Below are 22,744 nucleotides of genomic sequence, written 5' to 3'. Positions count from 1 at the left end.
CTGGCACTACCTTGCTGATGCAGAAAACAGCGATCAAGTATAATAAAAATGAAAAAATAAAAATAATAATAATAATAATCATAATAATTGAAGAATGTGTGGAAGTCGAGAACATTATCTCGGAAAGCAAAAATGGGTATGTTTGAAGGAATAGTGGTTCCAACAATGTTGTATGGTTGCGAGGCGTGGGCTATGGATAGAGTTGTGCGCAGGAGGATGGATGTGCTGGAAATGAGATGTTTGAGGACAATGTGTGGTGTGAGGTGGTTTGATCGAGTGAGTAACGTAAGGGTAAGAGAGATGTGTGGAAATAAAAAGAGCGTGGTTGAGAGAGCAGAAGAGGGTGTTTTGAAGTGGTTTGGGCACATGGAGAGGATGAGTGAGGAAAGATTGACCAAGAGGATATATGTGTCGGAGGTGGAGGGAGCAAGGAGAAGAGGGAGACCAAACTGGAGGTGGAAAGATGGAGTGAAAAAGATTTTGTGTGATCGGGGCCTGAACATGCAGGAGGGTGAAAGGAGGGCAAGGAATAGAGTGAATTGGAGCGATGTGGTATACCGGGGTTGACGTGCTGTCAGTGGATTGAATCAAGGCATGTGAAGCGTCTGGGGTAAACCATGGAAAGCTGTGTAGGTATGTGTATTTGCGTGGGTGGACGTGTGTATATGCATGTGTGTGGGGGGGGATGGGCCATTTCTTTCGTCTGTTTCCTTGCGCTACCTCGCAAACGCGGGAGACAGCGACAAAGTATAAAAAAAAAAAAAATAAAAAAAAATAATAATAATAATAATAATAATGATAATAATAATAATAATAATAATAATAATAATAATAATAATAATAATACTAATAAGAGCAAGATTATTAGGTACAGTGGGGTTGAGGGTCAAGTCAATTGGGAGGTAAGTTTGAATGGAGAAAAACTGGAGGAAGTAAAGTGTTTTAGATATCTGGGAGTGGATCTGGCAGCGGATGGAACCATGGAAGCGGAAGTGGATCATAGGGTGGGGGAGGGGGTGAAAATCCTGGGAGCCTTGAAGAATGTGTGGAAGTCGAGAACATTATCTCGGAAAGCAAAAATGGGTATGTTTGAAGGAATAGTGGTTCCAACAATGTTGTATGATTGCGAGGCATGGGCTATGGATAGAGTTGTGCACAGGAGGATGGATGTGCTGGAAATGAGATGTTTGAGGACAATGTGTGGTGTGAGGTGGTTTGATCGAGTAAGTAACGTAAGGGTAAGAGAGATGTGTGGAAATAAAAAGAGCGTGGTTGAGAGAGCAGAAGAGGGTGTTTTGAAATGGTTTGGGCACATGGAGAGAATGAGTGAGGAAAGATTGACCAAGAGGTGGAGGGAACGAGGAGAAGTGGGAGACCAAATTGGAGGTGGGAAGATGGAGTGAAAAAGATTTTGTGTGATCGGGGCCTGAACATACAGGAGGGTGAAAGGAGGGCAAGGAATAGAGTGAATTGGATCAATGTGGTATACCGGGGTTGACGTGCTGTCAGTGGATTGAATCAGGGCATGTGAAGCATCTGGGGTAAACCATGGAAAGCTGTGTAGGTATGTATATTTGCGTGTGTGGACGTATGTATATACATGTGTATGGGGGTGGGTTGGGCCATTTCTTTCGTCTGTTTCCTTGCACTACATCGCAAACGCGGGAGACAGCGACAAAGCAAAAAAAAATAAAATAAAATAAAATAATAATAATAATAATAATAACAATAAAAATAATAACAATAATAATAATAAAATTGGCTAAAGGTGTCTCAATAAAAAATACAAATGTTAAATGGGTCTCAGTATTCTAAATTCTGGGTAAATTTGGTCTACAGTAATCAAGAGTCTGGTAAACTTGTTTGTAGGAGTCATTAACTAAATGCACTGCTGCATATCAGGTTAAAACATTAAACATATTTCACGATGGCAGCATACAAAAGTTTTCCCAACTCATACAATGCATGATGAAAAATCTATCATGATGATACAGCTTATGAAACTGAAAATAGGATGTACAGATAAATTATTTATGTCTAAGAACCACTCATCACAAATTCATAATATTTGCTACAAAATATGTACAGTAAAAAAATATAGTCAAAAGGTCACTATAAAATTTCATAATACCACAAAAGTAATAAAGGCCATTACTATCATGATGTTAATGGCTGATTCATAAAAGCTGCAAATGAAGTAAAATTAAATAACAAAACTACAACACTAAACATACAAAAACAAAATCCACAAGGACTTTAGGAACTACATCAAACACAGCGAGAGAATCAATGAGAAAACTACGTGCAAATGAGGAAAAACTACACCAGGTCATGCTCATAAGAAACCCACAACTCACATTTCCAGGACACTCTTCAGCTGTTCCAACTTGCCCTTCTTCTCTTCTGTCTCAGGATCTGCCCGCTTCTGTTCAATTTCTGCCAAAAGCGCTCTAGCAATATCTAATACCTCCTGCAACTGCTTTGGTTTCTTCAACTTTACATGTCCATCTTTGTAACCATCATACTTGGCAAACAGTGCAAAAAACCTGAATCAAAATAGAATACAATGTTATTGAATCACTTCAAGATGTTAATAAAACAAAATCACTATGCATTTTCCAAAGACATGATTAAGAAAGAATTCCTTTTGTCATAAAACTCAATTGTTCTTTCTGCAACTATGATTTACAGCTTCTTTCTTGGTTAGCATGTTGAAAATTTCATATCTACTTTCTATCTTCATACTACCATAGTACAAACATTATATCATTCTAAAGTCTAATTACATTTTTCATAAATATTGTACATACTTTTCATAATGATACTTCCAACATCTATATTCATTTTAAAACATATGAATTAATCATTTCTCAATCAACAGAAATCACTGCATATCAAACTCTCAGTTTCAGGAAGCGGTAAAGAAAAGGGGTTTATGTATCATTTCCTTGCACCTGATTTTCGCTAATCCTAGGTGCTGTGGGAGCCCAGTAAAGAGGATCCTGGGATTGTATAATCAGTTTCATAAATATATTTTTTTTTTTCAATTAATTGCTGTTTCTTGTGTCAGTAAGGCAATGAAGGGCTAGGAACAGATGAAGAGTAACCTCATTTACCTACATCTACTGTCTAGGTCTCATGTTTAATGCAATGAAATCACAGCCCTCTATTCACAGACAAATCCCACAGACCTCCCATGGTTTACCCTGACCACTTCACATACCAAAATTGAACCCACTGACAGAGCATTGCCCCATGTATGCCAAGTAAGTTCAATCTTTCTATCCCATAAATGCCTCACACCCTCCTGCATATCCAAGCCCTAATCACCAAAAGCATCTTACGTTCCATCCTTCCACCTTGTCTTCAGTGTCACCCTCCAATTCCCTCCACTTCTGACACATATACCAACATAATCAGTCTTTTATCACTCATCCTTTCTGTATGTCCAACCATTTCAGCATATCCTGCTCTCAACAATACTTTTCTTCCCACCACATGTGTCTCTTACCCTGTCATTTTATTACCTAATAAACCCTCCTCACTCCACATACTGTCCTCAAAATTCTAATTGCCAACATATCCACCTTTCTCCATGCCCATGCCTCACTTACATTCAGCATCAACAAGACTACTATAACATCAAATATACCCATCTTAGCTCTCCCATACAATATCCTCTCTTTCGACACACTTCTCAATACACCAGGATGTTTGCCCCCCTCAATCACTCTTTGATTCACTTCACCTCCCACAGTTCCAGCCAATGTCAAACAACCCTCCAGGTTCACTCTATTTACACACACACTCCAACAGACATGTCTCTTTTCTCCTACTAAACCTCAATACTTTCATTTAACTAACTCTCAACTTCCCCCTTTCAACCACTCTCTCAAACTCAGACACTCGATTCTGTAAATTTTCATTCAAGTCCACTAAAGAACCATGGTATCTACAAACAACAAATAAATAATGTCCCACAACCCCTCACCCTAAACTGACTGCAACCACACCACTGTCTCCAGAACCCTCACATTCACCCACCTCACTATCCCATCCATAAACAAGTTAACAGCCAAGGTGATGTCTCACACCCTTTACGCAGATCCACTTTCACCTGGAACCACTCGCCCTCCTCTCTTCCTTACTCTCTTCATGAAAACTCCTCTTTGTTTGCAGTAGCTGTCCTTCCACATCACTTATTTGTAACACCTTCAACAGAGCATCTCTATCAACCCTAATGTATGTTTCTTCAGATCCATAAAGGCCACATACGTATCCTGCTCCTTCTCTAAATATCCGTTCCACAAATTCTTCAAAGCAAACAACTGGTCCAAACATCCTCTACCACTCCTGAAGCCATACTGTTTCTCCTCAACTAATGTTCTTTACTTGCCAACACCCTTTCAATCACCACTTCCATATAACCTGACAAGTACAGTATACTTTGCAAGCTTATACTGTACTTTTGTAATTCAAATATTCCTTTTTATTCCCCTTCCTTTGTATAAGAGCACCACCTACACATTTCACTAGCCTTCTAATGCTTCATTTGAGCCAAACATAAACTAAAAACCCTGATAAACCAATCAATAATACTCTCAGCCACTTTCCTGAAAAATTCAAGTGCAATCCCACCCACTACAACCTCTCTCCCTCCAGCAGTTTAAACAAAGTCACCTTACATATATTTTGCTGTAACTTGTGCAAGAGGGATGATGACCTGACAGCCATAGTGACCAGAGTAGTAGGGTCAGGTTTGTTATCTTAGTGTCCTTGGCTCCACAGGGGGTTCCCATACTACCTTCACTGCCTGCTTCAGTACCGTGTAAGATGTGATCCAGCTTACATATACTGGTGTCTGTATATTTTCCTCACTCTGCAATTAGTTACAATTTGCTTCTGAAGATGTGATGAAATACACAAAGGCACTTAAGCAAATTTTCCTGCTTTGATTTTTCCTCGAGGCCTACAAGTTCATCTGTGATTGTCACGTATCTGCTTCATGAATACATCTTACATATACGTAATGTGGCAGCTGAGGGTACAATTGGTTCACTTGGTGTATTCAGTGTTATGAATGGAAACAGTAAAGAGCTCGTGGAGCTGTGTTAAAAGAATATTGGGGATTGAGAATACCTAATATACACATGTGAGTAGGAGAATTGGTCAACAGGTACTATTAGATTACATACTAATGTAAAATAAAGACTTTTAGATATAAATGTGCCGAGAGGGACACCTGCTGGGATGTCTGATCACTATCTTGTGGAGGCGAGGGTGAAGTTTTGTGGAGGTTCTCGAGAAAAAACTATGTCTGGAAGAAGAGAGTGGTGAGAGTAAAAGAGCTTGGAAAGGGGACTTGAGCGAAGAAATACCAGCAGAGATTGAGTGTAGAATGGCATAAGATAAGAGCAAATGCAGTGAGGGGAGTGGATGAGGAATGGGAGGTATTTAGTGAAGCAGTGATGGCATGTGCGAGAGATGCATGCAGCATGGGAAAGGCAGGAAGTGGGCAGATTAGAAAGGATAAAGATGCTGGTGAAAAAGAAACAAGAGGTGTTTGGGCAGTACTTACAGGGAGGGAGTGCAACTGACTGGGAGACGCATAAGAGAAAGCAGCACGAGGTCAAGAGGAAGAAGCAGGGGTTGAAAAAGAGAGTGAATGAGAGTTGGGGTGAGAGAGTATTATCAAACTTTATGAAGAATAAAAAGATGTTTTGGAAGGAGGTAAATAATAAGCGAAAAACAAGAGAACAAATGGGAACATCGGTGAAGGGCACCAAACGGAAAGTGATAACAGGTAGTGATGGAGTGAGGATGAGATGAAGTATTTTGAAGGATTGTTGAATGTGCTTCATGATAGAGTGGCGGATGTAGGGTGTTATGGTAAGGAGTGGTGTATGCAGTACGGAGTCAGGAGGAGTGGTTTGGCAAAGAGATAAGTGGTGGTGAAAGCTTTGCAGATTATGAAATCTGGCAAGGTGGCAGGAGTGAATGGTACTGCAGTTGAATATTTAAGAAAGGGGATGACTCTTGTTGATTGGCTGGTAAGGATATTCAATGTATGTATGGATCATGGTAAACCGCCTGAGTATTGGCAGAATGCATGTATAGTGCCAATGTATCAATGCAAAGGGGATAAAGGTGAATGTTCAAACTACAGAGGTATAAGTTTGTTCAGTATACCTGGTAAATTCTATGGGAAGGTACTGATTGAGGGTGAAGGCATTACAGAGCACTAGATTGGGGAGGAGCAGTGTGGTTTCAGATGTGTGGGTCATGTGTTTTCTTTGAAAAATGTGCAAGAAATATTTAGAAAACTGGTGGACTTGTATGTGCCATTTATGGATCTGCAGAAGGCATATGACAGGGTTGACTGAGGTGCTCTGTGGAAGGTCTTAAGAATGTACTGTGTGGGAAGTAAGCTGGTAAAAACAGTGATTTTATCATGGGTGTAAGGCATGACCAGAAGGCATAAGCTGGATTCATGTCTATCTGACTGAAGACTTCTGTGGAGATAAGACATTCTGTTCTGGACGATCCATTGTTCCAATTGCATAATGGGTGCTGCATGTCTGATGTTGCTACAGTGGTGTTGAGTAGTGACATGATTGTGAAGTTGTCTACACATGAAAGGACACTCATATTCAGGTTTGCCTGAAGTACAAAGAGACTGAGGAGCTTTGGAGATGAATCTGCTCCTTGGGAACTGTATTGTACAGTTTAAGTGTTCCAGAGGTGAGGTCACTGAGTGACTGGCATGGTGGCCAGCAATAAAATCGGCCAACCACTCCTTGTTATTGTTGTGGAGGGTGGTGTCAAGTAATTTTTGTGTGAGGATGTGTTGAAGGGGTGTCAAATGCTTTCTTGATGTCTACTGCCAACAGCATGGTGTGTGAAAGGGATTATGGTAACTGAACCCATCCTCATAAGTTGTGTAAGGTCAGCATTTAGTGAGGTGGTAGATTGTTTGGGTCAGAACCCATGCTATGTGGGTCAGAGTGGGATGTTTTGTTTGATTCTAACACGCATAACATCATCGTACCCTGTCCTCACATTCATCCTCTCTATATCTTCAAGTCTCTCAACCATACTCTCATCATTAGATCCTTCTTTTACCCTATCATTCCTTACTCAATCAACCCTCTGCACATTATATTATTCTCCTCAAGCATTATATTTCCTACACTTCTACCCTCTTCTGTGTTTTTTGATCAAAGGCCTATGCCTCACATTCATACAACAACAAAGGGAATACAATACCATCAAAATACCCATTTTTGTCCTCACAGGCATGTATGTCTCTTTCCATACACTCCTCAAAACATCCATTACCTTAGACCCTTCACCCAGCCTATGGTTGACTAAAAAAAAAAAAAAAAAAAAAAAAAAAAAAAAAAAAAAGTTCTTCCCACATATTGAAACATCTCCAATGAATGAGTAGCAAATACTAATCAATTCATTTACACTTAGTGGTCACTGGATATCCCCTCTGCAACCTCGCTGGAGAATAACTGTAGAACTCATGTGTAATTGTTGTGTAAGGTCTGAATCACCGTGTCATCAAATAGATCAGCTGAAATTTGATTTGTGGCACAAAAGTATGATTCATAGATATATATAAAATCCTTTATTAAAACAATAAGAGACAAGACTTGATAATTTACTAAAGGAGACAACTGCACTGAGTATTTTTATTTACAACAGACAATACCCAATGGGTAAAATATATTTATATAAATTCCACATTTACAGATTCTACTCTTACTTCAACCTCTGTTTCACAACTTTCATCTCTTTCTTGACATCTTTTGCATCTTTCCTTTTTTTTCCCCCCTTTGGCTTTTAACACATTGGCTTCTGCATGCAGATTCCACTTGTGGTTGCTTTTATATTCCTGTAGAGCTTATCTGCCTAGTCTAATATCATAGATGCCACTGACTGGCCTTTTTGGCATTTTTCTGATCATCCAAATAAATAGAATATCTATGTCTAGATTGCTTGCAAGACTGATGCATCTCCTTGCTAACAGGGATCTCAGGAACTCCATTCTTCGTTTGCTTCTCCCAATTATGCACAGTTCTAAATGTGTTCATAGTGATGCATCTCTTTGCTAACATGGATCTCAGGAACTCCATACTTCGTTTGCTTTTCCCAATTATGCACAGTTCTAAATGTGTTCATAGTATCTTCTCTAATGTTATAAGCATGGATATCTTTGCTCACCGAAAAACACACCCAATGCCATCTTGGCCATGGGATAAGATCAAAATCCATTTCACTACCTTATACAAGACAATGTACTGCTCCTTCTCAGCACATAAATCATACAAGAATTTGTCCATCTCTGACTAGTATTATATGTCTGACACTCCTCTTTGTGTTACTTTTGCTTGGCTTCATTGCATTCATGTGCTTTGAATCTACAGCATAACAACAGAGGAATGGACATAAATATGCATCAAGAGGGGACCGGTAACTCACTCCTGGGTATTTCAGAGAATGCATTTCCAGTATCTTTTGTTGTTGACGCTTTCCAAAATGTTTGGCAATTTGTGAAAAATGTATTTGCAATGGGGTCACTTCCTTGTCCATTTGTAACTTGTCAGTGATGGCCTTCACAGCAGATCCCTCTTCAACTTTCCTTGGATTCAGCAAGTTTTGTTTTTCTCAACATCTACTTTAATCAGCTTAGTGACTAAGGAAGCATCGTCTATGACATCTCCTTGCTTTATCTTTGACACTGCAGTCCAGTGGATGTTGTACAAATATTCTGCCATGAACACTGCCAATAGAATGTCCATTTTATTTGAAGATGAAGTAGGAACACTTTTGCTCAGGTGACCATGAAATGAGGCTAACAAGTTAAGAGAGAATCTTGGGTAATGGCTTCTACAATGAAGCTCTGGATCCTTGGTCTTTTGCTTTTTGGTAATTTTACCATTTCCATGACATATCTGATTAAGAGGTTTTTCAGTAACTGGGGCATCCTCCAGCCATCTAGTTGAACAAAATTTTTGTAGAAATTGCATTCTTCTACTTATCTTGTCACAGTCTTCTACCTGAGCAGAAGCATAATGTAAAAGACAAGGGAGGGGGTCTGTGGAGGATACTGATGTTCCTCCCTGTGGCTTGTGCTCCTACTTTAAATGTTCTATATCAGACATGTAGGCTGCAGCAGCTGAAATCCAGCAGCATAGGGATATCTGGATCTAGTTCATCCATGGACGAGACATTCCTGATAAAACTTCCTTTTTGTTGAGACACAATCCAATGAAATCTGAGCCATTTTGGGCTGATTGAGGGGTGTCAGTCCCCTCAAAAACTTGACAAACACATCTTCAGCAAAATTATAATCTATAAACTCTGAAACAAAATGTCGTCACCACCTTTTTCATTTCATCATCCCGACACTGGATGACCTTGTTGAAAGATTCACTACAAGATACCACAAACAAATATTCTGGCTCAGAAACAGCAGCAAGTACTTTCTCATAGAAATGAGGAGCCAGTCCATATTCCACTAAATACTGACACTGCTTTCCATTGGCAAAGTTTATGGCTATTTGGATGTTTGGAAACATCTGCTGAAAGAGTCTGCTGGTGTTGTTGCTAAATGAGCAAGAGTACTGATCCACATCTATTCTAATTAACCAAACAACCTGATCCCAGAGCAGCATCATTTAAAGTAATGGTAGACAAATGATTCCACACCTCTGTTGGCCCAAATAAATGCTTGAGTGCTCTTGCCTGAGATGGCAGAAGTTCAACTGACTAGTCTGCTAAGGATTCTTCCCCTGAAGCAGAAGCAGTGACTTCATCCTCTTCATGAGTGTGATTAATTGCAATTGTTGAGGATACAGCTGAAACAACACTACACAGTTTAAGTAGTGTATCTTCACAAGTACCATGCCACAGGATGCTAAATGGATGAACTTCGACTTCTCAACCAATTTTTTTTTTTTTTTTTTATCTTGAGTATATTTCCACATACATAATATCTCAAGGCCTTTTTGCCGATCTTTACTGGTTCAATATTCTTCCCACACTGGACACACCTAGCTTTGTGATTATCAGTTTCATGTTTTGCAGCCCAGAAGTCTTGGTGTTCTTGATCCATTCATTATTAAAAGCCGTGTGCTTCCCCACCTTTTACCATCACCTCAGTTCTGAAAATATAAATTACAATTAGCATTGGAAGGAACACTGCAGTGTTCTTTTTATATATTCATCTAGATGCAAGACTGTAAAATGAATGAGTGAATAACACTCAAGTTACTCTTCTACTCAAGGCTTTTTTTTTTTTTTTTTGGCACAACCATAAAACTGAAAACCTTGAATGTTTTGTGTTTTCATTTTTTGTACTTCACGTTTGCCATTTCCTGCATCAGCGAAGTAGCACCAGGAACAGAAGAAGTAGCTTTATTCACTCACATCTACCCTCTAGTTATCATGTAAAATGCACCAAAACCAGAACCACCTATTCACAATCAAGCCCCCACAGACCTTTTTGTGGTTTCCCCTGACCATTTCACACGCTCTGGTTAAGCCTAATGACAACACATCACTCCCTGTAAATCACATCACTCTTATTTGCTCTTTACCTTGCACACCTCATACTATCCTGCATGTTTAGGCCCTAATCCTTCAAAACATTCTTCACTCATCTCTACACTTCCTTCTTGGTTTCAATCTTTTCCTTACTAATTATTTCCATATGACCAAACCATTTCAGCACACCCTCATCAGCACTCTCAGACATACTCCTCTTACCATTACAACTTTCTCCTATACTATCATTTCTTATTTGATAAACCTCCTAACATCACATACTGTCCTGAAACATTCACCCTATCTTTTACATTTCTGTATAAAGCCCATGCCTTACATTCATATATCATCGACAGGACTACTATAACTTCAAACATACTCATTTTTGCTGTAAAAGATGACGAACTTTCTTTCCAATTGTTCCTCAATGCATCTAAGACCTCGCCCCCTCAGCCAACCTATGGTTCGACTCAGCTCCAATGGTTCCATATGCTGTCATGTCCACTCACAGATATCTACAACATTCCACTTTCTCCCAGTTCTTTCCACTCAAACTCACACTGCAAATAACCTCTCTCATTTCATTGCTAGCCTTGCATTTATTTTCATTTAATCTCAAATTCCTCCTTTCATAAATTCCCAAACTCAGAAAACAAGTTTCTGCAGTTTCTCATGCGAATCTGCCACCAGCCGCATATCATCAGCAAATAACAACTGACCCACCTCACAGGCCTTCCCACCCCCAGCAAACTGCATACCAGCTCTACTCTCCAAGACCCTTACTTTGACCTCCATCATGACCACATCCATTTAAGATTAAGTGTCTGTGGTGACATTATGCATCACTGCCACAGACCTACCTTCAATGAAACCACTCATCCTCCTTTCTAACCATTTCCACAAATGCCTTTCTCTCTTGATAAAAACTCCTCACTGCTACCCACACCATATATTTTAGCACCTTCCATAAAGTATCTCAATCAACTGTAATGTAAGCTTTCTTCAGATCCATAAATGCCATACAAATCCTTCTGTTTCTCTAAGTATTTCTCACATGCATTCTTCAGAGCAAACACCTGATCCACAAATCATCTAACACTCCTGAGACCAAATTGTTCTTCCATAGTCAGATGCTCTCTACTTTAAACCACTCTCTCAATCACCATTCACCCATACAGCTTACCTAATATATTGGTATATTTAACAAAGTAATACATCCATAATCCAGTCACCTTTATCCCCTTTGTCCTTATACAATGGCACTACACATGCATTCTACCAATCTTCAGACACTTCACCATATCCATGCATACAATGAAAATCCTAGCAAACCAATTAACAACACGATTAGCCCCTTCTGCTACCTTATCATCAAACACACTCACTAATCCTTCAAAGTAGTCACTCTAACTCCTCTTCACTTCATCACAGCTTGATATCGGGTTCCACATTTGACCCTTTTACCAATGTTTATGGATGGGGTTGTTAGGGAGGTGAATGCAAGAGTTTTGGAAAGAGGGGCAAGTATTAAGTCTGTCGGGGATGAGAGAGCTTGGGAAGTGAGTCAGTTGTTGTTCGCTGATGATACAGCGCTGGTGGCTGATTCATGTGAGAAACTGCAAAAGCTGGTGACTGAGTTTGGTAAAGTGTGTGAAAGAAGAAAGTTAAGAGTAAATGTGAATAAGAGCAAGGTTATTAGGTACAGTAAGGCTGAGGGTCAAGTCAATTGGGAGGTAAGTTGGAATGGAGAAAAACTGGAGGAAGTAAAGTGTTTTAGATATCTGGGAGTGGATCTGGCAGCGGATGGAACCATGGAAACGGAAGTGAATCATAGGGTGGGGGAGGGGGCGAAAATCCTGGGAGCCTTGAAGAATGTGTGGAAGTCAAGAACATTATCTCGGAAAGCAAAAATGGGTATGTTTGAAGGAATAGCGGTTCCAACAATGTTATATGGTTGCGAGGCGTGGGCTATGGATGGAGTTGTGCGCAGGAGGGTGGATGTGCTGGAAATGAGATGTTTGAGGACAATATGTGGTGTGAGGTGGTTTGATCGAGTAAGTAATGTAAGGGTAAGAGAGATGTGTGGAAATAAGAAGAGCGTGGTTGAGAGAGCAGAAGAGGGTGTTTTGAAATGGTTTGGGCACATGGAGAGAATGAGTGAGGAAAGATTGACCAAGAGGATATATGTGTCGGAGGTGGAGGGAACGAGGAGAAGTGGGAGACCAAACTGGAGGTGGAAAGATGGAGTGAAAAAGATTTTGAGTGATCGGGGCCTGAACATGCAGGAGGGTGAAAGGTGGGCAAGGAATAGAGTGAACTGGATCGATGTGGTATACCAGGGTCGACGTGCTGTCAACGGATTGAATCAGGGCATGTGAAGCGTCTGGGGTAAACCATGGAAAGTTCTGTGGGGCCTGGATGTGGAAAGGGAGCTGTGGTTTTGGGCATTACTGCATGACAGCTAGAGACTGAGAGTGAACGAATGGGGCTTTTGTTGTCTTTTCCTAGCGCTACCTCGCACACATGAGGGGGGAGGGGGATGTTATTCCATGTGTGGCGAGGTGGCGATGGAAATGAATAAAGGCAGACAGTGTGAATTGTGTGCATGTGTATATATGTATGTGTCTGTGTGTTTATATATATATATATATATATATATGGGTATGTTTGAAGGAATAGTGGTTCCAACAATGTTGTATGGTTGCGAGGCGTGGGCTATGGATAGAGTTGTGCGCAGGAGGATGGATGTGCTGGAAATGAGATGTTTGAGGACAATGTGTGGTGTGAGGTGGTTTGATCGAGTAAGTAACGTACGGGTAAGAGAGATGTGTGGAAATGGAAAGAGCATGGTTGAGAGAGCAGAAGAGGGTGTTTTAAAATGGTTTGGGCACATGGAGAGAATGAGTGAGGAAAGATTGACCAAGAGGATATATGTGTCGGAGGTGGAGGGAACGAGGAGAAGAGGGAGACCAAATTGGAGGTGGAAAGATGGAGTGAAAAAGATTTTGTGTGATCGGGGCCTGAACATGCAGGAGGGTGAAAGGAGGGCAAGGAATAGAGTGAATTGGAGCGATGTGGTATACAGGGGTTGACGCTCTGTCAGTGGATTGAATCAAGGCATGTGAAGCGTCCGGGGTAAACCATGGAAAGCTGTGTAGGTATGTATATTTGTGTGTGTGGACGTGTGTATGTACATGTGTATGGGGGGGGTTGGGCCATTTCTTTCGTCTGTTTCCTTGCGCTACCTCGCAAACGCGGGAGACAGCGACAAAGTATAAAAAAAAAAAAAAGAAAAAAAAAAAATATATATATGTGTACATTGAGATGTATAGGTATGTATATTTGCGTGTGTGGACGTGTATGTATATACATGTGTATGGGGGTGGGTTGGGCCATTTCTTTCATCTGTTTCCTTGCGCTACCTCGCTAACGCGGGAGACAGCGACAAAGAAAAATAAATATAAATAAATAAATAAATAACCAATGTTCCCATTTGCTCTGTAATTTTTCTCAATGTCAACCTCCTTTCAAACACCTTATTCTCCCCGCACCTTCCTCTTAACCTCCTGCCGCTTTTTCTTGTACATCTGCCACTAATTCACACTCATTCCCTGTAAGTACCACCCATTCATCTCTCTTTTCTCTTTCACAAGCAACTTTACTCCATCATCCTACTACTTACTACCCTTTCTCATGTTTCCCCTTCCCATTTTCTGCATGCCACTACTTTTCTAGCATATGGTAGCACTCTTTCCCTATATACCTCCCATTCCTCATCCTAGATTCATTTACTCTTGCCTTTTGCTATTCTACACTGAATCTCTCCTGATATTTCTTTACACAAGTTTCTTTTCCAAACTCACTTTCACCACCTTCTTATCATCCATGTCATTGCTTCCCACTCCAGATAATCTCTACAAATCTTATCCCATGCTTTCACTAGGAAATGACGAAACTACCCAACAGATGTGTCTCTCAGCACATTCACATCCAAGAGTCTCTCGTTTGCACTCCTGTCAACTAGCATGTATTCCAATAATGCCTGCTTACCATCCTTCCAACTCATCTGAAATGAATGTGTGTCCCTCATTTAAACCAGGTCTTCTCAATCACAAGTCCTTTTTCAGCTCCATAGCTCCACAAGCTGTTCATGATTTCCATTCACCTTAATGAAAATCAAACCCTCAACTGTCGCATTACTCACTGTCGCATTTAAATCGCCCATCACTAATACCTAATCTCCAGCATCAAAACTGCTGGCACACTCGTTCAGCAGCTCCCACAAAACTCTCCTCTCTTCATCTTCCTTCCTGTGGTCAAGTGCATAAGCACTAATAATCACCCATCTCACATAATCCTTTTTCATTCTTCTCATCAGTCTGGAGCTCACTTCCTTACACTCTTCCACACATTCCTGCAACTCCTGCTTCAGAGGTACAGCTGCTCCTTCCTTAACTCTTGCCCTTTCACTACCCCCCAGGCTTTACCCCTAAGACATTCTCAAACCATTCTTCCCACTTAGCCTACAGTTTTGTTTCACTCAGAGATAGAATCCAGGTTCCTTTCCTCAAACATACAGCATTTCTCTCCCTTCTTCCTATCTTCATTACATTCACACACATTCAGACATCCCAGCCAGAGCCTTCGAGAAGGATGAGCATTCTCTGATGGAATCCTTCATGTTCCATCCTTTAAAAACCAAAATGCAAGAAGGGGAGGGTTTCTGGCCTGCTTCTGCTCCTGTTGATCACCTTCTATGACATGCAAGGAATACATGGTTAGAATTATTTCTCCCCTATCCCCAGGGATGGGGAGAAAGAATTGGTATTATATTCATTCCTTATTACTCAAGAACTATCCAGAACTATGAGAACTTGTATTTCAGGGTAATTTGAGGGATGTTATTATATACAATTTATTTCCAAACCTTTATGCCATAAAGTAAATTATACTAGGAGAGCCTGCATCTGAATCAGCTTATGTAACTTACCTTCCTCCTGTAACAGGATTTTAAGGTCTGTAAACAGAGTATCCCCATGCAGAACTTTGATTCTTCTCTTCAGTCTTCCTGCTATCAGATTCTTAAAGTTAAAAAAAAAAGTTCACCAAGGACTCTTTTCCTGACCATTCTTCACAATATCTGTTTTCCCTGACAGAAATTAAAAATTTTGTCTTTTCCTCACCTTGAGGGGAAATAATCATTGCCTTTTATTGAGCTTAGGTCTATGTTGTGATGGAAAGGCAAGGAATATAACCCCTTAAAAACAAATCTTTGCCTACCCTACCTACTGATGGAACTATGACTAAATTTCTTAAGTCAATCTTAAATTAAGTTTGAAGCATTAATACAAAGCTTGAACATCACATAAAAATCTACCTGTTCATGTAATTTTACAATAATACATCTCACAGTTTAAATACGCTAATACTTCATCCTTATCAAACATTCAACGGAGAATATGAATTCACTACTCATTTAATGGTATGTTTTTCCTAAAACTAACAGAACACAGAAAGCAATCAAACCAAAAATACATACTTTGGATGTCTTACTTCCATCTTCATTTTCTGCTTGGGAGTTCTGTCTCCATGTCTTATGACTGCTACTACACACCGAAGCTCCATCCTAGTCGGGTGATAGAGTTTAATTAAAAATCACAGAACAGAAATTTCCTTTCATCTACAATCTTATGGTAAACTGATAAATATAACCTAAAGTGTACATGAAAGATTAAGAAGCATAAAAATCAGTTATAAAGTAGTATAATGAAGAATGTTATGACATACCAAAGGTACACTTCTCAGCAGGTAGAGATATATGGAGAGAATAGAAGAGGAAAAATTTACAGAAAATAAAGTGCATGACTAAGAAATGAAAATAATTATAAACAGAAAACAGAAGGAATGGGGGAAAGGCAGAGTGTGGAAGGATGAGTCTGAGAAAGGTTTTTTGCATCAAGAGATCTCATGAAACATGATGAGATCACTGCCATTAAAAGACAATTAACATCACCCAGCCATAAGGATAAACGTACAGATACAGACAGACAGATATTTCAAAGTATATGACAGCGATCAAATCTTAAAAGAACAGATAACCTTACATTATGTCTACAGAACAATGGAGAGCCAAAATAAAGTTTAGATGATTCAGCAAGTAGAGATGTCAATTACACAGATGCTTCATAGAAAGTGCCATGTATGTATGGTGTGAAACAAAGGTATTAGAAACAGTGAGGAGTTTTATCAAAAGAGTAAGGAGTGTATGTAAGTAAGGGGGCCGGAGGAATCAGTTTTTGTTTGCTGATGATGTAGCACTGGTTGTACTTTCAAGCGACATACTGCACTATTTTTTTCTTTTCTTTGGGGGGATAAGTTGTCGTTTGCAGATGATATAGCACTGGTTGTACATTCAAGCGACATACTACAGTAGCTGGTGTCTAAGTGCGAGTGAGTGAGTACTAAGAGAAAGTTGACAGTAAATGTGCATAAAAGCAAGTTTATTGGGTTCAGCAATAAAAAGAGACATGTTAGTTAGATTGTGAGGTTGCATGGAAAGGCCTTACAGGGAGTGGAGTGTTTTAGATACCTGAGGGGGTAAAGGATTTGGGTGCACTGAGGAATGTGTGAAAAGCGAGGTCACTGTCTTTTAAAGGCAAAGATGGGTATATATTTCAGGGTATATCAGTCCCATCAGTAACGTATGGATATGAAGAGTGGGTCTTACACAAAAATGTAAAGAATATGATGAATGATCTGGAAATCAAATGTATGACGAAAAAATGTGGCATAAGGATGGTTGATCAAATAAGAAATGATAGGGTAAGATGAACAGTGGTAGCAAAAGAAGTCAGTGCGAGAGGGCTGAAAAGGGTGTCATGAAATAGATTGGACGTATGGAAAGGATTCGTAAGGAAAGAAAGACTAAAAGCTCATACACGTCAGAAACAGATGGAGCAAGATAATGGGGGAACGAAGGAGTGACTTGATGGAAGAAATGAAAGGTGCTTTGTAGACTAAGGGCCTGAACATGCAGGAGTGTGTGTGGCATGCAAGGGACAGAAAACTGGAACAATGTGATTTACAGAGGACAACGTGCCATCAATGGTCTGAACGAGGGAATGTGAAGTCTGCAGGGTGATGTCATGGAAATGTTTGTGGTGCCTAGTTGTGGAAAGAAAGCTCTGGTTTTGGTGTACTATACGTGACAGCTAGAGAGTGGTGTGACCAAAAGAGGCCATTTCTTCATCATATCCTGGAGCTACTCACTAATGCAGAAGATAGTGAAAAAAGTACGAAGTTGTGAGAGGTCTACATACTGAATGAGGATGGAAGAAGGATAAGAGTGAACTGGAGAAGTAGAGTTTTCCAAATCATTTCAAAAATCTATAAGGATTCTTAATCATTCTTTTTTACTTTATATCACGATTAAACTTTTAACAGAACACTAGAACACCTAGAACCACAACATTTTCTGAATCATCTTTATTCTTACAAGGGATACCTGTTAGTTAATTACATTATAAAGTAAAATACAGAGATGCAACATCAACTGAAACTGCTGTGCAAATGATGTCTCAGTTCTACTTGGTTGGTATTATAGCCTATAATAAACTGAATTACAAAAAAATGCAAATAAATCAAACCTATCAAACTTAACTTTTCACTCTATTTTAGTTTAAAAGTTTTCCTTAAAATGCAAACTATGTAAATTTTGTTTCCATAAGTGAAAGGGGAAGTACTCTCTCAGAACAAAATTACTTTCTACTTCAATGCCCCATGTGCATGGAATATATTCAGAACACAATGCATTATCTTCATAACTAAAAGGCATATTTTGACCAATACTAGTTGTTACAAAAATTCTGTAAATGAAATGTGCAATGGGAAGTAGTGACAAAAAATAACATGCACTGAAAAACTATTGGCTTAGTACTATATCATACATTTTTCCAAAAGTTGTTGGTACAATTGGAGGATCATCTAGTTGAAAAGGAATTGCCCATGGTATGTGGAATGTGGGGGCCAGTTCTCGAAGGATCATGTTTCCAAGGATTTTGGCACAGTCATCATAGTATTTGCTTGAATTTTTGACAAAGCTAAATCCGTTAACATCACAGACATATGATTTTCCATTCGCTCTGTTGAGAAAAAATATCTTAATATATACTGATGAACATACATCTATGTAATATGTTTACCTCCTATATAATTCTTAAGTTAAACCTTCATGCTCAAGCAAACTTTATAACAGAAAAACTGAACAGTTAACATCAAACAAAAGATTTATATTTTATTCTTATTATACTTTGTCGCTGTCTCCCGCGTTTGCGAGGTAGCGCAAGGAAACAGACGAAAGAAATAGCCCAACCCCCCCCCCCCATACACATGTATATACATACGTCCACACACGCAAATATACATACCTACACAGCTTTCCATGGTTTACCCCAGACGCTTCACATGCCTTGATTCAATCCACTGACAGCACGTCAACCCCGGTATACCACATCGCTCCAATTCACTCTATTCCTTGTCCTCCTTTCACCCTCCTGCATGTTCAGGCCCCGATCACACAAAATCTTTTTCACTCCATCTTTCCACCTCCAATTTGGTCTCCCTCTTCTCCTCGTTCCCTCCACCTCCGACACATATATCCTCTTGGTCAATCTTTCCTCACTCATTCTCTCCATGTGCCCAAACCATTTCAAAACACCCTCTTCTGCTCTCTCAACCACGCTCTTTTTATTTCCACACATCTCTCTTACCCTTACGTTACTCACTCGATCAAACCACCTCACACCACACATTGTCCTCAAACATCTCATTTCCAGCACATCCATCCTCCTGCGCACAACTCTATCCATAGCCCACGCCTCGCAACCATACAACATTGTAGGAACCACTATTCCTTCAAACATACCCATTTTTGCTTTCCGAGATAATGTTCTCGACTTCCACACATTCTTCAAGGCCCCCAGAATTTTCGCCCCCTCCCCCACCCTATGATCCACTTCCGCTTCCATGGTTCCATCCGCTGCCAGATCCACTCCCAGATATCTAAAACACTTCACTTCCTCCAGTTTTTCTCCATTCAAACTCACCTCCCAATTGACTTGACCCTAAACCCTACTGTACCTAATAACCTTGCTCTTATTCACATTTACTCTTAACTTTCTTCTTCTACACACTTTACCAAACTCAGTCACCAGCTTCTGCAGTTTCTCACATGAATCAGCCACCAGCGCTGTATCATCAGCGAACAACAACTGACTCACTTCCCAAGCTCTCTCATCCCCAACAGACTTCATACTTGCCCCTCTTTCCAAAACTCTTGCATTTACCTCCCTAACAACCCCATCCATAAACAAATTAAACAACCATGGAGACATCACACACCCCTGCCGCAAACCTACATTCACTGAGAACGAATCACTTTCCTCTCTTCCTACACGTACACATGCCTTACATCCTCGATAAAAACTTTTCACTGCTTCTAACAACTTGCCTCCCACACCATATATTCTTAATACCTTCCACAGAGCATCTCTATCAACTCTATCATATGCCTTCTCCAGATCCATAAATGCTACATTCAAATCCATTTGCTTTTCTAAGTATTTCTCACATACATTCTTCAAAGCAAACACCTGATCCACACATCCTCTACCACTTCTGAAACCACACTGCTCTTCCCCAATCTGATGCTCTGTACATGCCTTCACCCTCTCAATCAATACCCTCCCATATAATTTACCAGGAATACTCAACAAACTTATACCTCTGTAATTTGAGCACTCACTCTTATCCCCTTTGCCTTTGTACAATGGCACTATGCACGCATTCCGCCAATCCTCAGGCACCTCACCATGAGTCATACATACATTAAATAACCTTACCAACCAGTCAACAATACAGTCACCCCCTTTTTTAATAAATTCCACTGCAATACCATCCAAACCTGCTGCCTTGCCGGCTTTCATCTTCCGCAAAGCTTTCACTACCTCTTCTCTGTTTACCAAACAAAAGATAAGAAGCGATAAAGAACAGAGATAGGTTTAGGAAATACTCATACATGACAACAAAAGCTCACGAAGTCATTAGATTATGCAAAACACAGTCAATGAGGTAGCAGTTAACACCCATGTTCACTGCCTTACTAAAAAGATTTTCCCTTCCATGTACAGGGATAGTTGTGACCTTCTAGCTTGGAAGAGCCCTGCTGTATTCTTATTCTTCAGATAGATTTGTCAGCAATCCATGTGAAATTTGTGGCTCTTTCATACAAAATAAAGAAAAAATTTCAATAATGATGTGTTTTAAATGCAATCAACCTGTATTTATGGATGAGTCAGCATATGTGTCATCTATCTATCTATCTATCTACATCTCTAGTGTTCATTCCCTTTGGGAACTCCCTCATGGGGCGTGGACATAGCAAAAACCTCTCCATCACCAGTGAACTCCAGTGCAGCTTCTTAGCCTTTTTTGTGCCTCACATATACACACATACACATTTATATTATATTCATTATACTTTGTCGCTGTCTCCCGCATTAGTGAGGTAGCTCAAGGAAACAGACAAAAGAATAGCCCAACCCACCCACATACAAATGTATATACATACACATCCACACACGCACATATACATACCTATACATTTCAATGTATACATATATATACATATACAGACATATACATATATACACATGCACATAATTCATACCTGCTGCCTTTATTCATTCCCGTCGCCCCCCCTTCACAATGAAGCAACAACCACCTCCCACCGCATGTGCGCGAGGTAGCGCTAGGAAAAGACAACAAAAGCTACATTCGTTCACACTCAGTCTCTAGCTGTCATGCATAATGCACCGAGAGCACATCTCCCTTTCCACATCCAGGCCCCATAAAACTTTCCATGGTTTACACCAGATGCTTTACATGCTCTGGTTCAATCCATTGACAGCACGTCGACCCCGGTATACCAAACTGTTCCAATTCACTCTATTCCTTGCACGCCTTTCACCCTCCTGCATGTTCAGGTCCCTGATCGCTCAAAATCTTTTTCACTCCATCTTTCCACCTCCAATTTGGTCTCCCACTTCTCCTCATTCCTTCCACCTCCGACACATATATCCTCTTTGTCAATCTTTCCTCACTCATTCTCTCCATGTGACCAAACCGTTTCAAAACACCCTCTTCTGCTCTCTCAACCACACTCTTTTTATTTCCACACATCTCTCTTACCCTTTCATTACTTACTCGATCAAACCACCTCACACTACATATTGTCCTCAAACATCTCATTTCCAGCACATCAATCCTCCTTCGCACAACTCTATCTATAGCCTACACATTGCAACCATATAACATTGTTGGAACCACTATTCCTTCAAACATACCCATTTTAGCTTTCTGTGATAATGTTCTCGCCTTCTACACATTCTTCAACACTCCCAGAACTTTCACCCCCTCCCACACCCTATGACTCACTTCTGTTTCCATGGTTCCATCCACTGCCAAATCCACTCCCAGATATCTAAAACATTTCACTTCCTCCAGTTTTCTCCATTCTAACGTACCTCCCAATTCACTTGTCCTTGTCCCTTAATCCTACTGTACCTAATAACCTTGCTCTTATTCACATTTACTCTCAGCTCTCTTCTTTTACACACTTTACCAAACTCAGTCACCAGCTTCCGCTGTTTCTCACACGAATCAGCCACCAGTGCTGTATCATCAGCAAACAATAACTGACTCACTTCCCAAGCTCCCTAATCCACAACAGACTGCATACTTGCCCCTCTCTCCATAACTCTTGCATTCACCTCCCTAACAACCCCATCCATAAACAAATTAAACAACCATTGAGAAATCACACACCCCTGCCGCAAACCGACATTCACTGAGAACCAATCACTTTCCTCTCTTCCTACTCACGCACATGCCTTACATCCGCGATAAAAACTTTTCACTGCTTCTAACAACTTGCCTTCCACACCATATATTATCAATACCTTCCACAGAGCATCTCTATCAACCCTATCATATGCCTTCTCCAGATCCATAAATGCTACATACAAATCCATTTTTTTTTCTAAGTATTTCTCACATACATTCTTCAAAGCAAACACCTGATCCACACATCTTCTACCACTTCTGAAACCACACTGCTCTTCCCCAATCTGAT

The 22,744-nt window shown here is 40.1% G+C and overlaps 1 protein-coding gene across 7 annotated transcripts in view; it reads right to left on the bottom strand.

Moving 5' to 3' along the window:
* Positions 1-735: 735 nt before the first annotated feature.
* Positions 736-22,744, bottom strand: part of LOC139754593 (inositol hexakisphosphate and diphosphoinositol-pentakisphosphate kinase-like) — a 268,273-nt gene continuing 246,264 nt past the window's right edge. For 2 of the 7 annotated variants that reach the window (XM_071672003.1, XM_071672004.1), the window contains 3 exons: positions 18,501-18,695; positions 16,094-16,180; positions 741-2,546 (listed from right to left, as the gene is read on the bottom strand). In XM_071672003.1, coding sequence (XP_071528104.1) covers positions 2,354-2,546; positions 16,094-16,180; positions 18,501-18,695 — 475 coding nt within the window. In that variant the 3' untranslated portion in view covers positions 741-2,353. Of the gene's footprint in view, positions 2,547-7,610; positions 10,173-16,093; positions 16,181-18,500; positions 18,696-22,744 lie in introns of those variants that run through there. The other 5 variants (XM_071672005.1, XM_071672006.1, XM_071672000.1 and 2 more) reach the window with 4 other exon arrangements.

Source organism: Panulirus ornatus, chromosome 17, assembly GCF_036320965.1.
Source record: "Panulirus ornatus isolate Po-2019 chromosome 17, ASM3632096v1, whole genome shotgun sequence".
In the NCBI taxonomy this organism is placed as follows: domain Eukaryota; kingdom Metazoa; phylum Arthropoda; class Malacostraca; order Decapoda; family Palinuridae; genus Panulirus; species Panulirus ornatus.
This window is presented reverse-complemented; position numbering and strand designations above follow the sequence as displayed.